Raw genomic sequence first — 15,479 nt, 5'->3', positions numbered from 1 at the left:
AGCAACAACCCACTTTTTAGATTTACAAGCTTCTTTGAAGGAAGTCAGCTCAACAAGTAAAGAGGTAGCAGAAGTAAAAGATTTTGTAGAACTAGGTAAATGAGAATAAGAAATTAAATTAGAAATGGGAGTCAACCCTGAAATGTTGGGTGACTGGTAAGAAACCTGGTTACGCACGTAGTCATGAAGCCAAGATGATGGTTTAACAGCCCGAGAAGACTGTCTAATAATAGGTTGTTCAGGAGAAGGTGAAACAATAGGTAAAGAAACAAACCCTGCAGGTATATTTTCAGCCACTGTATCACTAGAAACACCAGGAACGTTCTCAGAATTCTGAGAATCAGAATGACTAGAGGAAATAGGAGAAACCGAAGTATTGGGTACGAGGCTGAGTAAAGGACTAACAGTACCATTAGAAGGATCAACAGAGAAAGGTATAAAGGTCTCAAGAGACAAGAAATTTGAATCAATATCTTGAGAATGAGGAGGGAACACATAAAAAGGATAATCAACAATATGATGAAAAGGAAAAAAATCTTCCCGAAAAACAACATCCCTTTTTACAAAAAACTTTTTAGAAACCAAACTGAAAAAATATAACATTTTTGAACTGAGGAATAACCCATGTGAATAAAAGGTATAGCCCTGGGAGAAAATTTATCTAAACATTTTGTATTTGTAGCATAACAATGGCAACCACAGATTTTTAAATGAGACAAGTTTGGAGGTTTGTTATAAAGCATTTCAAATGGTGATTTTCAGTCTATGACACTAGAAGGTGACCTATTAATCAAGTAGCAGGCTGTCAAGACACATTCCCCCCAAAATTTGATTAGAACACGAGATTGAAAACGGAGACCTCGAGCTATTTCTAAAAGATGCTATGCTTCCTTTCAGCAACTCTATTCTGTTGTGGAGTGCGGACAGAAGAAGGTTGATGAGTAACCCAAGAGAAGTAAAAGAACTAGAACATTCATCCCCAATGAACTCTGCCCCATTGTTACTCCTAACGAACTTAACAGTGGTGGAGAAATGATTCTTGACAAAAGCAAAGAAGGTTTTAACCACAGACAATGTTTCACTCTTAAGTTTAAGCAAGTATACCTAGGTCATGCGACTAAAATCGTCAACAATCGTTATAAAATAACGCTGCCCAACATGTGTAGGAATTCGATACCCAACCCAAAGGTCTATATGAAGCAGAACAAAAGGATGAAGAGACCTAGAATGACTAGTGGGAAAAGGCAACCGAGTTTGTTTTGCAAGAGGACACACATGGCATTTATGCAATGAACCAGGGATCAAACTGGACATTGTGTAAAAAAGATATTTTATTCAATTTTGATAGAGAAGCATGTCCCAACCAAAAATGCCACATACGAGTATCATTGACAGGTGATGAAGAAGTGGTATGTAAAATAGTAGACGTATTATGAACAGCAGAAGGTAACTTAAAGGCTATAACAGTGTTACTTTGTGTAGGGAAAATACCAGAGCTTGGTTTGACTTGCTTCAAAAAATATAGACCCTTGTGCTCCTTACCAATCCCCATCGTCCTTCTACATGAGAGGTCCTGAATAACACAAAAACCAGGGTAAAAAACAGCTGAGCAATGATGATCACGTGTAAGTTTTGAAATAGAAAGGAGATTATGCTTAAACTGAGGTACAAACAAAACATTTGTTAAGGTTTGGTCAGGATTTAAAGTAACAGTTCCAGAATGTGTGGCTTGAACAATCTGGCCATTGGGTAAGGAAACGGATTGGTTAGAGGATGAGCATAAAAAAGGATTTTCCAAACTCTGTAAACTAGACAAAAAATGGTCTGTTGCCCTTGTGTCGATAATCTAGGTTAGAGCATCATCTGAGCAAGGTACACAACTAGAAACAGTACATGCAAAGTGTGCAGCTGAATCGACTGTAGGTGCCTTAAGAAGAGCCAATAACTAATCATATAGTTCACGAGTCAACCCAGGAACCACCGAAGCAGAATTAGACAGAGTTGAAGTAGAAATCTGCTCAAAAGCACGATCACCAGAACTCTTTGAATTAACAGACATGGCTTGGGAACTCTTCTGCTTGGTGAATTTAAAATCCACTGGAAATCCAATTAACCGATAAAAGCTCTCCTTCTTATGTCTTCACTTTTTGCAATAATCACACTTACCATTAAACTTGCCACGATCCGAAGCATTCGTATACAAAGTATTAGACTCCATAAAAGGAACCAAAGTGGAAGAATTAGAAAGAAGTGACCTCTGTGACTCTTCATGAAGAATCATGGAGTATGCCTGAGTCGCACTCGGAAGAGGTTTCATAAGCAAATTCTGACTCCGAATAGCGAGTAGGACTTGTGGAGACCCATGAGAAATTGAAATATTTTTTGTTGTGCAACATGCCTGAGCATATGGAGAGATTCTGCACACGCACACGAGGAGTAAGCAACTATATTGCACTAATACGGATACGGGGACAAGAAATAATAATTTTTAAAATTATAGGGTATGAGGACCACAAAGATATGATATATAAAATAATTTTAAAATTATAGATATATATAAAAAATTATAAATAAAATCAAATATCAAGACTCAAATCACAATATTAAATTTAGAACAGTAAAATTCATAAATAAACCATAATATTAAAATGTTAAATTTTAAGATTCAAACCACAATATTAATTTTAGAATAATAAAATCTATAATAAAATCATAATATTTAAGTGTCAAATCTTAAGACTCGAACCATAATATTAAGTCTAGAAAAATATTAAATACAAATCAAACATCATTAACATCCTTATTTAACTCTAATTAAAATCCTAACATTTGAGTATTTTTTAAAATTATAAATAGATATAAAAATCATAAATAAAATTAATACTTCATAGAAAAATTGATGTAACACCCTAATTTTACTCTAATTAAAATCTTAACATTTGAGATTTTTTTTTTCCAAACCCTTAAATTAATTTTAGTGTCCAATTTAAAAAGGAATGAAAAAATGTTTTCAAATTCGAAATCCCTAGGAAGATCAAGGATCAAATTGAAATTATACCAAAAATTCTATAAATCTACTTTCCAACCCCGCCGCTTCTTCTTCCTTTTGTTTCTTTTCTTCCTTTTCGGAAATAGGGGAGCTGAATCACCCCGCTGCCTGTCTCACCACTCCCGTTCTACTTTTTGTTCGAATCCAAAGGAGGGTTCCAACGGCTCCTCCTCTGCTTTCGGCTAGTGGTTTCCTCTTCCCCGCCCGAGCAATTCTTGTCGGTAGTAATTACCCCGGGACATCCCTAGATAAACTTTGACCGTCCCTAAATTCAGTACGTCCCCAATATATATCCCGACCATCTCCGTCCCCGAAACATATCGGGTACTTGAAACAGGGCTCATTTACCGTCCCCGTGTTTCATAGGTAAGCAACCAGAACACTGTATTCATCCCGCAATAATTTGAGCTTGGTAAAGTAAGTCGAAATTGCGAGCTCCCCCTGCATTGAAGTGGCAATCTCTTGATGCAAAAAGAACACCTTCGTGCTATCAACCGAATCAAAACGCTCGCGAAGATCTTGCCAAACAAGCGTAGTACTCGAAGCAAATTCGATCCCAGCAGATAGTTCCTTGCTGACCGTGTTCAAGATCCACGATAGAACAATGACATTGCAACGTTCCCACTGCGAATGCAAGGATGCCTCGTAGCTTTCCTTCTTGCAATCTCCATCAACGAACCTTAATTTATTCTTCTAAAGAAGAGCAAATTGCATGGACTGGCTCCAAATATTATAATTCTCGAGGCCAGTCAGCTGATGCGACACCAACAACGCACCCGACGTATCCGAGGGATGAAGAAAGAGGGGGTGATTGAAATCAATTTCTGAAATCGAGGGCATGATACGAACCCTAAGATGGAAGAACAAGAAACAAAAGAAGGGAAACACAAAAGAAATCTAAAACAGAAAAACAAATGAAAACAACAAATCGGGCAAGGCCCAAAAGCATCAAAAGGCCCAAACGTCAAGACCGTCCTGCGAATGATACCATGTTGAAAATAAGAGAAGATTGAAAAATTTCTATTGCTTTCATTTTTTCTGTACCGCCATTTATAAAGTTGATGTACATATATATACACAGGTTCACTAGTTCACAAAATAATCAACTAAATAACTGTTATACTCACAAACTAACTGAAACAACTAACTAACATCTTTCTAACTTCAACAGATCTCAACGATAACCTTCCTTGCTCCCATGCACCAAGTGTGGGACAGTCCTTTCAACACTCCCCAAAGCTCGGCTTGACGACAAAGCAGATCCCAAAAATTTGGCAAAGCCTATTAGCCATGCACCATTATTAGCTCTGATAACTCTCTCGCATGCTGCATATCCATCATTCACTCCTCTTGCCTCATTTGTATTGATTTTAATCCATTCTGGAGGAAAACCCTAAATTTTCAAAACAAATCAATATATATATATATATAAAATAGTAAATTAAACAAACTATATATAAGAAAAGAAAGAGAAAAAAGAGAGCAGTAGATGAATAAAGAGAGTGAGAGAAAGAGAATTGACTGCAGTTTGAAGGTCGGTAGTAACATCATCTAAAATTGAGAGAGAAAAATACATCTTCGTTTTCTGTTAATTAGAATCTGTTTGGTAAGGGTAAAAAAATTTCAGAAGTTTACATATTATTTTGTTGTTTTTGACAACACATTTTGTTTTCTAAGTCAAACTTTCGTCTTTAGCATATGTTTTCCGATCTTAACTTTGATAAAACATTTGCCCATTTTCTTTAAACCCTGGATTGTTCCATTTTCTTCAACCTTGAATTGTCAGTTTTTCAATCTCCCTTATTACACTGATATATCATATTCTCATCGACTACAATAACTACAAGGTGAGTATATTTTTAGTTTATTTTCTTTATGATTGTTTTTCTTCTTTTTCTTGCTCACTCATGTTGTGTGAATTTAAAAAAATCAATATCTTCGATTTTCATACTCTCAGCTTAAAATTATAATAGCTTGTCTTCATCTTTATAAGAATAATGTCACAAATCTTCTCTATCTTACGAGAAGAGTCCAAAAGAACAACTACGAGAATGTCTCAAATCTTCTCTATTTTACGAGAAGAGTCTAAAGGAACAACCCTATTAGAGATTTATAGAGAAGAATTGTAGGAGATTATTTCTGTTTGTATAGTTAGAGAATTAGTTAGTTGGTTTTGGTTAGTTTACAAGTTAGTTAGATGCTTAGTTATTGTATAAATACATTGGTTGTATAATTTTATACTGCAGAGAAATAAAGAGTATTTCTAGTATTCTTGGTTTAGCATTTTAACATGGTATCAGTCGGTTTATTTCTAGGCTCTTGGGTTATTGGGATTTTTTCACACTAGACCATCTTCGTTTCTCGTTTCTGTGCAAATTTCCCAATTCCAATGTTACTCTCTCGTTCCTGCATTTTTGTTCTTTCTTCGATTCCTCTTCGCGATGCCTCCACAAGATTCTTTGGAGATTGATTTCACACACCACCTGTATTTGCATCCGTCTGATATGCCGAGTGTTGTCCTTGTTTCTCACAAGCTCACCAGAGTTCATGATTACAGCGTCTGGAGTGAGTCAATGCATATTTCCCTTCTCGTGAAGAACAAATTAGGGTTTATTGATGGAGTTTATTGTCGGTCTGATTTTGTGAAGCGGCTTCAATCGCAGTGGGATCGTTGCAACGCGATCGTTCTCTCCTGGTTAATCAATTCGGTTAGTAAAGATCTCTCAGCTGGTATTGTTTTTTCCTCTAGTGCTACTCTTGTATGGTCCGATTTGAAAGAGAGGTTTGACAAGGTTGATGGTTCTCGGGTTTATTTTCTACACCGAGAAATTGTAACCCTTGTTCAAGGAGATTCTTCATTTCGTCGTATTTCACAAAATTGAAGCTCTTATGGGACGACTATGGTGCTTTGGTACCCCTTCCTTCCTGCGATTGAGACAATGCACAACAAAATAATGCTAATGCTCTTCAACAACGCTTATTCCAATTCCTAATGGGTTTGAATGAATCATATTCTGCTATGCGTACCCAAATCCTCCTGATGCAGCCGTTACCAAATGTCAATCAGGCTTACTCGATGCTGGTTCAAGAAGAGTCTTAGCGGTCTCATTCTACTGTTATATCTTCGACCCATGATTCTACCATTTTTTATTCTAATTCTTCTACATCTCCTGGCAATATGGGTCAACGCCGATTCAATGGAACTTGTGACCCTTATAAAATTAAAGGTCACAAAAAGGACCAGTGTTACAGATTGATAGGTTTTCCTGCTAATTTCAAATTTGATAGGAAGAAAGATGATTCAGCTGCTTTTACTGGTAAACTTGAATATCATGTTCCTCCTTCTGCTCCTCATATGTCTACTGCTCCCGTGTTTACTCAAGAACAGTACAACTAGATATTGAGTTTGTTGCATCAAGCTCCAGCTTTTGAGTCCTCGGTTAATCTTGTGGGACAAGCTTCAGGTACTCTTTCTTCTATAAATTGGATCTTGGACACTAGTGATACTGATCATATTACGTTTGAACTCTCTTGCTTGACAAATCTTGTTGCATGTGCTTCTAAAAATAGATTTGTTCATCTTCCTAATGGTAAAAAAACCCTCATTACTCATACTGGCTCCTACATCCTTAGCAAAGACCACATCATTCATAATGTTTTATTTGTCCCTGACTTTAAAAGTAACCTTTTATCTATCACTAAACTAACCAATGAGCTTCAATGTGTTGTTTCGTTTTATCCTGCATTCTGTATCCTGCAGGACATCTCCAGTGGAAAGATCAAGGGGATTGGTAAGGAACGTGGAGGTCTTTACTTGCTCGAGTCTTCTTTTGCATCCTCGATTTGACTTCATCTTCTATTCATGTTTCTTCATTTTCAAATTCTTCTGTTTGGAAGTCTTTAAATCATCATTCTCCTATTGTTACTGAACTTTGGCATGCTGTCATTAATAAAATCCACAAGTTGTCTGTTCTTCAGTCTGTTAAGTTTAATCCTAATAATGTGTAACATTGTTCAGTATGTCCTATGGATAGATAAACATGTTTTCCATTTCCTTTAAGTACCTCTAGAACCGAACATCCTTTCAATTACTTCATATTGATCTTTGGGGTCCCTACGGAATTTCTACTCATAGTGGACATCGTTATTTTCTTACGATTGTCGATGATTTTAGTCGTATGACTTGGGTGTTTTTATTACGACTTAAAAGTGACATTGTTATTCATTTAAAAGCTTTGTTCCTGATGATTAACAATAAATTCTCTACTTCTGTTAAAATAATTTGTAGTGACAATGGGTCTGAATTCTTCAATTCGGTTTGTTCCCTTTTTTTTCTTCTCTAGGCATAATTCATCAATCGAGTTATGTTTGTACTCCTCAGCAAAATGGGGTAGCTGAGCGTAAGCATAGGCATTTACTTGAGGTTACTCGTGCTCTACGGTTTCATTCTAAAGTTCCTTTGAAATTTTAGGGTGAATGTGTTATTGTTGCATGTTATCTGATAAATAGATTACACTCCTCTGTTTTATCTTGGCTAACTCATTTTGAATTGATGTATAAAAACTCCCTTCCTTATCTCACATTTGTGTGTTGGATGTCTTACCTATGTCACTCAGACACATTTAACTGATGAGTTCGCTTCACGAGCCATTCCTTCTGTATTTCTTGGTTATTCCTCTACTCAAAAAGGCTACCTTTTATTTGATCTTGAAAAAAAGTCTTTTTTGTCAATCGTGATGTTGTTTTCCATGAGTCTGTTTTTCCTTTTAGTTTTCCTCAACAGTCTATTCCTTTTTTCCTGCTCAAACTTATAAGGATGATGATGAATTCTTGGTTGTATCTCAACCGTCTATCTCTCCTGATGATCCATCTTCACCAGTTTTACCCGAATCATCAGAACCTTCTGCTCATCCATTGCGTAAGTCTTCTCGAGCATCTAGACCTCCTACATGGCTACAAGATTATGTGTGTTCCAATCAGTCTTCTTATTGTTTTTCCACTTGTAAGTACCCTCTTATTCATAATGTTTCTTATGATCATTTATCCGTTCATACACAACATTTTCTTGCTACCACTTCATCCATTACTGAACAACAGTCCTATTCTAAAGTTATTTCTAACCTGGGTTAGATTAAGGCCATGCAAGAGGAAATTCAAGCCTTAGAATTCAATGGTACTTGGTCTGTAGTGCCTTTTCCTCAAGAAGCGACTCACATTGGTTGTAAATAGGTTTTTCGTGTCAAATATAGAGTTGATGGTACAGTTGAGCGTTTTAAAACACGTCTTGTGGCTAAAGGTTACAATCAAAAGGAGGGTATTGATTTTGTTGAAACATTCCCTCCTGTAGCAAAATTAGTCACTGTTAAGACTGTTCTTGCTCTTGCTGCTATGAGTGACTGGCCTCTTTTTCAAATGGACGTGCATAACGCTTTTCTTCAAGGTGATATCATTGAGGAAATATACATGAAGCTGCCTGAAGGTTTTAGCAACCAGGGGAAGAATATGGTCTGTCGGCTGCAAAAATCTCTCTATGGTTTGAAGCAAGCTTCATGACAGTGGAATTCGAAGCTTACTGAAGCATTGGTAGCAGCAGGATATCAGCAGAGTAAGTTTGATTACTCGATGTTCACAAAAAAAGAGGGTGAAAGATCGGTGGTAATACTCATTAATGTAGATGATCTCCTATTAACTGGAAATGATTTAGTCTTGATCAATGAGTAGAAAGACATGCTAAATTACAGTTTTAAGATGAAAGATTTAGGAGAATTGAAATATTTCTTAGGACTTGAGGTCTTAAGGTCAAAAGAAGGAATTGTGTTGAATCAAAGGAAATATGCTTTATAATTGCTAAAGGAGACTGGTCTTGAAGGAGTTAAACAACCTTGACTCCTTTAGAGCAAAATTTGAAACTTACCTCCACAAAATATGATGAACATTTGCAGCAAAAGGAAGATGAAGTACTGGTTGAAGAAAAGTCAACTTTTCAAAGGTTAATTGGAAGACTAATATACTTAACACATACTCGGCCAGATATTATATTTGCAGTTCATCATCTCAGTCAGTTTATGCAACAACCGAAGAAAACACATTTAGAGGCTGCATTGAGAATTGTCAGGTATTTGAAGAAGGAACCAGGACATGGGATTTTGTTGAAGAAAACAGGAAAGAGTCAGCTGTCAGCATATTGTGCTTCAGACTGGGCTTCATGCCCTATGTCACGAAAATCAGTTACTAGTTTTTGCATAAAGTTAGGTGATTCTTTGATATCCTGGAAATCAAAGAAACATAATACAGTGGCAAAATCATCAGCAGAAGCTGAATATCGAAGTATGGCAATGGTTGCAACTGAAATAGTATGGTTAAATGGCATTTTGAAGGAACTACAATCTGATATTTTGAGGCCATCAAAGTTGTACAGTGATAGCAAAGTAGCCTTACAAATTTCTGCAAATCCAGTATTTCATGAACGGACTAAGCACATTGATATAGATTGCCATTTTGTTAGAGAAAAGATACAAGAAGGAATAATCAAAGTTGAGTATGTATCATCTGCGGAACAACTTGCTAATATTTTAACTAAAGCACTTGTAATACAACAACACAACTATTTGGTGGGCAAGTTGAGGATGAAAAATGTTTTAATCCCTCAACTTGAGGGGGAGTGTAGAGAACGGTTGTATGAGATTATTTCTGTTTGTACAGTTAGAGAATTAGTTAGTTGGTTTTGGTTAGTTTACAAGTTAGTTAGATGTCTAGTTATTGTATAAATACATTGGTTGTATAATTTTATACTGCAGAGAAATAAAGAGTATTTCCAGTATTCTTGGGTTGGCATTTTAACAATATTCTCACAAACCACGAATTATAGTTCGACAGTTACTGAAATCATCGTTTATGTAGGGTTTTTCTATATTTGTCATTTTGATTTCATATCCTCTCATTTTGCCTGTAATTCATAAAACCAATATATTATCAAACACTTGCTTTTAGTTGTTAAATGAAAGAGATTTTTCAATTTGATAGTATCCCATATAAGATCCTGCTTATAATCCGTATGAGGACCATGCATGACTTTAACAAGAAAATATAAAAGGTTTTGGAACCATAGTGAATCAACACAAATGTAGCAAATACAGTCCCTAGAAGCAAACCCCATACATTATCTTTGTAAATATATATATATATAGGTTTGTGACCAAATGAAAGCTCTTTCTCAGACTTCTTGTGGGCTTATTTAACCACCATGAATTTATCCATCCGTATATGCCAAATCAGCTGGCCTGAAATGCAAAGGCAGCATGCCATTTTTGGAGAAACGAGATGGACAACCTGAGAACATAGAAAAAAGCTTGTTTAGAAAGATTAAAGCTAAAGTAGAGCAGAGTAAATCTTTCAGAGATTGATTGTTATGTGATGGAATAAGATGCTACAGGTTAGGTCGATGCAGCAGACTTCACCATGTGTGGTCTATGGCTCTGTACTCGCTAAAACTGGACAGTAAGAATAAAGGAGGATGGAAAGTCATTGTTCTCTATTGCTGAGTTCTAGTGCTTATATAAAGGCGAAAGATGAATTCAAACCAAACATGCTGAGCTGACTCACCTACAAAGACGAAATTCTGGGGTAGATCCCATTTGCCAAAATAACTTCTCATAACTTAATTAGAAAGGAAACTTCCAGCATGCGAAGCAGGTGAAGGTGAAGAGCTAATACTTAAAGGGTTATCTCGGTTTCTTAGCTCTGTATCGGAGGATCTGCCAAAATGATGTAACATAGAATGTTGTTTTTGTCTGCTATTTTCATCAGTCTCAGGATGTTCCATCATTCGAGACACACTAGCAATTCCTGCACTCGCTTCTCTCCGAGCTTCATTCTCGCCATCAGGCATAGAAGGGTTGCGTGAGAACCACCTCTCCTTCAAACCTCTAGTACTCTTTGAGATTGATTCCTTGTACCTTTAATTCCACATGTTTTAACGTCAAATTAGTAACATAAGAGGAAAAATATGTATTAAGTTCGCGTTATACCTCAAGGACACTGAATTAATTCTGGATTTTAAAGACTCTGAAAATGATTGCAACTCTGATGGTCTGGTTCTCTCCTGATTTGTCAATGAGGAATTACTGCAAGTGCTTCTATGGAGAAAGACAAATAATCAACAAGATGATACATACATGATTAGAAAATTAATAGGAAGTGCTGCTGCAAAGAAAATAAAAATACTAGATAGATCATACATTGAGTATTTAAAAGCATGAAAAAAGATAATGAAATACCGATTATTAAAGGAAAATCCTCGTCTGTTTACTGGATTGACAGTGGATCCAGATGCAGATGTATTTTGACTAGAAGGAAATGGTGATATCCGTTGGGATAACTCATCTCCTCCGGACAATAGTGGAGTAGATGGATTAGCAACAGTGACTGCAGCTGTACTGGTTTCCCCTGCTACCTGTGTAAGTGGCAACGATCCAGAACCAGAATCCTCTGCACCAGGATGAGTGGAGAACACCAAGAAGTGTGGACGACTATGAGGTGATGATCTTCTATGTCCCTCCCTCCGACCAGCGTGGTGGGCCCTTCCCATAGCAGTGGCGGCAGCCAAGTGCTGTATTATATGCTCTTCAAGTTCAGGATCATTCATACCAACTGGTAACTGCAAAACAAATTGAAAATTGTATATATTCTATTGGATGAATGAATGGCGTAAAAAGTTTATTGCAGAATAGAAGTAAACAAAAGTTTCAGACAAGGACTTGTAGGCAGCATACATGTTGCAATTCAAAATCACCAAGGGTGGGATGGTGAAATATTGTGGTATTTCTTGATGGGGTATCCCTAAAGCTTCTTTCCCTTTCGACTGCTTGAAGCAATTCTTGACTGTAACGGTTGACACATTATTAGCTAACTCCACAGGTGTTAAGATGTGAATATTCAAAGTGCAAATGTGTGGATAAATAAGAAAACCTTGCAGGGTCCTTCAAGCTAATGGCTTGCCAGCACATGGGGCATTGCGAACTTCTCTGGCACCTAAATTTATTGGGGAAAAAGGAACTTGTGTTAAGCTTGAGCTTTATTCTGTGATTTCTTCCTTTCAATAATGTATGCTTCCAAAATTCAAGACAACTTAAATATTAAAATAATGTCACCAATCAAAAAAGAAAATTTGTTGCAGGCACAAGCAAGAGAGTTTAATGTGAATTGAGGCACTTATTTTTACGAAACGAGAATGTTATCTTCAGCAATTACAACGTAAACTAAGGAAAGGGGAAAAAAAAATATAAATACAAGGGTTATGAGATTGTAAGTTATTAACTATCAGAACATAACTAGATAAATTTAACCATCATTGCTGTTATCAAAGGATAAAAACATGGAACTAATGAAATACATCATATAGAACTGTCAAAATCAGATGCATCATATAGTTGAGACATAATCAAATGCATGATCCAATCATGTAAACATACCATATAATTAGGTCAAATACGTATCTTTCCAAGTAGATACAGACCCGTGACATAAAAGCCGGATGTTTAATGTCTCGTGTACAAAGCACTAATTTGGCCATGTTTAGCCTTTCTAGAGGTTGCTCTTTTATTTCTTTTCTGGTCACATATGACACCTTACCCTTTGTACACTTCCAATCACCTCTCTCATTGAACTATTTGATCAATGTCTTAAACACTTCACTGACAGTCAATGTACAGGTGAGAACCAAATTGTGGTATAAAAAACACATACTGAATCTAAAAAAGGGGCAAAAAACATTGGCAACAGTAAGGAGTTCTACACAAACAATTAATTCCACTAGAATGGAAATATAATCATTTTGAGATTTACACGAAACATACCATTCAAGAATGCATTGGAGGTGAAACCCATGCTTGCAATTAGTCACCTACAAGTAAAGGTAGAAAAGAATTTGTATTGAGATACTTCTACACAATGCTAGTCAAGGGAAATAGTGCATGAAATCCATATCACCAAACAGAAGGGGTTAATAGAAAAATGAATTTGTTGTCCTAGGCCTTACTGTTGAAGGATCGTTTCCAGAAAACTCCTCGAGGCATATGCTGCAAGCATCATTACAGGCATCCTGGATTCCCCCTTCCACAAAGGCAGCAGCTGATGTCATATGATTGTCAGTTTTATGCATCTCTTCCATCCCCTGAACCTTCATGATGAAACAAAAAAAAACTCACAAATTTTCGACAGTCACAGACACTGCATACTAAAATTCTATTCTGTTCTGATGATACACACTTTTCCAACATTCGAAAACAACGATGTTTCCCTTGACAATTACAGGCACGAATAGCAGAAAGGCTCTAACCAGCCAAAACAGTTGTGTTTTCCTAACATCTAATTAAATTGAAATAATGAAGTTTATAAAGTCAAATTTCCCATGATTCAAATAGCTTCTACCAGGGACAATCTAACATAGATAATCGAACTGTGTTATGATTTTCATTTTTCAATCTCTGTATATATCATCAAATACATTTTTCTGATTCCAACTATTAAAAATCCGGCCCTGTTTGATTGTCATAAATACATTTGTTGAATGCAAAATAAAAATTAAAATAAAACAAAAGAACCATATTTACATGTCAAACATATACAAATTTGTTAAAATCACATTTAACTCGTTTAAACTCTAACAATAAAGGAAAGCAAAAAATATGTAAAACAGGCAAAGCAGATCCACAACATATTAATCATTGAATACAAAGATAAAACCTTGCTGTATCATACACATAAACCAGTAAAACCCAGACGAGAAAGGGATATTCAACTGGACTTGAAGATATAAACGCATGAACCCAAATAGAAAATACATAAATATGAATACAATTAAAAGAAAAAGAGGGGCTTACCCACAAAAAAATTGATTTTGGAAACTCTTCTGAAATGATTCAAGGAATCAAAGAAATGCCCATGAAAGAGAGACACAAATTTGAGCTTATTGATTTCCAAGGGAATGCCAGAGATATCTTTAGATCACAACTAACAAGCCCTATGAAATTCGTAGAAAATATAAATGATTACATAATGATAGAAAGAGGGAGAGAGCAAGAAATCAAAAGACATGGGTACCTTGATCTTCATAAATAATTGATGGGTTTGTTTTTTTAAGTAATGTGCATATATACCTTTTTTAAAGCTTTCATCTCCACCAATTTGGCCACCAACACCTCCACATGTATGTTTTTCCTTTAAATAATTGGATCTTATTTATATCATCATAGTATATTCTATTATTTGTCATTGTATATACCTCACAACTTTATGTTCTAGATGGGTTTCTTTAAAAATTGTCTATTTTTTATGGGATCATTCTACTTTTTCTTATTTAATTAATAGTGGACATATTTTATATTTAATTTATCGTATAAATTCTAATCATATCAAATCAACTCAATGGTAAGAGAATCATCTTTTGTTTTCTTCTACTTATTCGGTAATTTTACGTTAAAATCACTGAAAATATTAAAAATATAAATTTAGAATCCTTTATCAAATATGTATCAAACTAATACTCTTTCCGATAAAATAGGAGAGGTACGTTATGTGAAACATACGTTGCATTGAGTGTGCTTTTCAATTTAGTTGGCGTCACATGAGAATGTACATTTAGGAACACACTTTTACGGGATTTTCACGCCACATTGAAAGGCACGTTACAAGGGGCGCCTTCCGCCCCGCCCGTTGCTCCTGCCCATTATTCCCGCTTAAACCCTCCCCTCCCTTATAAGTCCTTCTTCACCTTCAAACAAATCACATCAAAAACATTTTTCTCTCATTTTTCTTATTAGATTTTCCTTTAAGTAAAGTTTGTAAAAATATTTAGAAGGTAAAAATTTTAATTTACATTTTTATTATATTTATTTCTTATGGTTATAAAATGAAAGGTGAGATGATGTGATTAGATGCAAATCATATCTCAAGTCATTTTATAGATACGGTAACAATATTAAATTGTGTTATTTTAATTTTTTTTTGAATATTTTATTAATTTAATTTTTTAGTATTATTTAAAATTTTAATTCGTAGAATATTTATTAATTAGGGAAATGGTTGTTTATTAGAATTGTTTATTCGTAACACTAAGATGAACATATCGCGTCGTATCTAGAGGTATTTATCTGAGGATGGATTTGGTTACATAGCTAAAATTGTGGGGTGTTGTAAACTTGAACTCACACTTATTTCTACACTAATTGAGAGGTGGAGATTATATACATATATATTTCATCTTCCATGTGGAGAGTGCATTATTATCCTGGAGGATGTTTCAATGAATTTAAGGCTTTTGGTAAATGGAACTGTTATTTGTTGTGTGCAAATGGTGATTGGCATACGTTGTGCTCGAAGTATCTTGGAGCTTCCCCGACTGAGTTCAACGATTGTCGAATACAGTTAGCAT

General features: G+C 35.6%; 1 protein-coding gene across 2 annotated transcripts; it reads right to left on the bottom strand.

Moving 5' to 3' along the window:
• Window positions 1-10,250: 10,250 nt before the first annotated feature.
• LOC120209004 (E3 ubiquitin-protein ligase RHF2A-like) lies at window positions 10,251-14,097 on the bottom strand. 2 transcript variants are annotated; one of them, XM_039208100.1, is made up of 9 exons: window positions 13,930-14,097; window positions 13,086-13,226; window positions 12,904-12,950; window positions 12,017-12,079; window positions 11,821-11,929; window positions 11,326-11,705; window positions 11,077-11,184; window positions 10,652-11,004; window positions 10,251-10,378 (listed from the first exon to the last, which is right to left on the bottom strand). In XM_039208100.1, the coding sequence occupies exons 2-8, from the start codon at window positions 13,215-13,217 to the stop codon at window positions 10,707-10,709; spliced, it is 1,137 nt and encodes a 378-aa protein (XP_039064031.1). In that variant the 5' UTR covers window positions 13,218-13,226; window positions 13,930-14,097; the 3' UTR covers window positions 10,251-10,378; window positions 10,652-10,706. The 2 variants fall into 2 exon arrangements, with proteins under 2 accessions (XP_039064031.1, XP_039064030.1); XM_039208099.1 differs by lacking the exon at window positions 13,930-14,097 and having other exon boundaries at window positions 13,086-13,232.
• Between the last annotated feature and the right edge of the window lie 1,382 nt (window positions 14,098-15,479).

This window comes from Hibiscus syriacus, unplaced genomic scaffold (assembly GCF_006381635.1).
Source record: "Hibiscus syriacus cultivar Baekdansim isolate YM2019G1 unplaced genomic scaffold, ASM638163v2 tig00018026_pilon, whole genome shotgun sequence".
Lineage (NCBI taxonomy): Eukaryota > Viridiplantae > Streptophyta > Magnoliopsida > Malvales > Malvaceae > Hibiscus > Hibiscus syriacus.
The sequence above is the reverse complement of the archived record's forward strand: the minus strand, read 5'-3'. Positions and strand labels throughout refer to the sequence as shown.

Excerpts from the sequence above, each read along its gene's own strand:
- LOC120209004 (XM_039208099.1), bottom strand. The coding sequence starts at position 13,232 with ATGAAGGTTCAGGGGATGGAAGAGATGCATAAAACTGACAATCATATG. Across the intron at positions 11,930-12,016 it reads AGCTTGAAGGACCCTGCAAG|TCAAGAATTGCTTCAAGCAG; the intron begins GTTTTCTTATTT and ends CAACCGTTACAG. Across the intron at positions 11,185-11,325 it reads GGATTTTCCTTTAATAATCG|AAGCACTTGCAGTAATTCCT; the intron begins GTATTTCATTAT and ends CTTTCTCCATAG.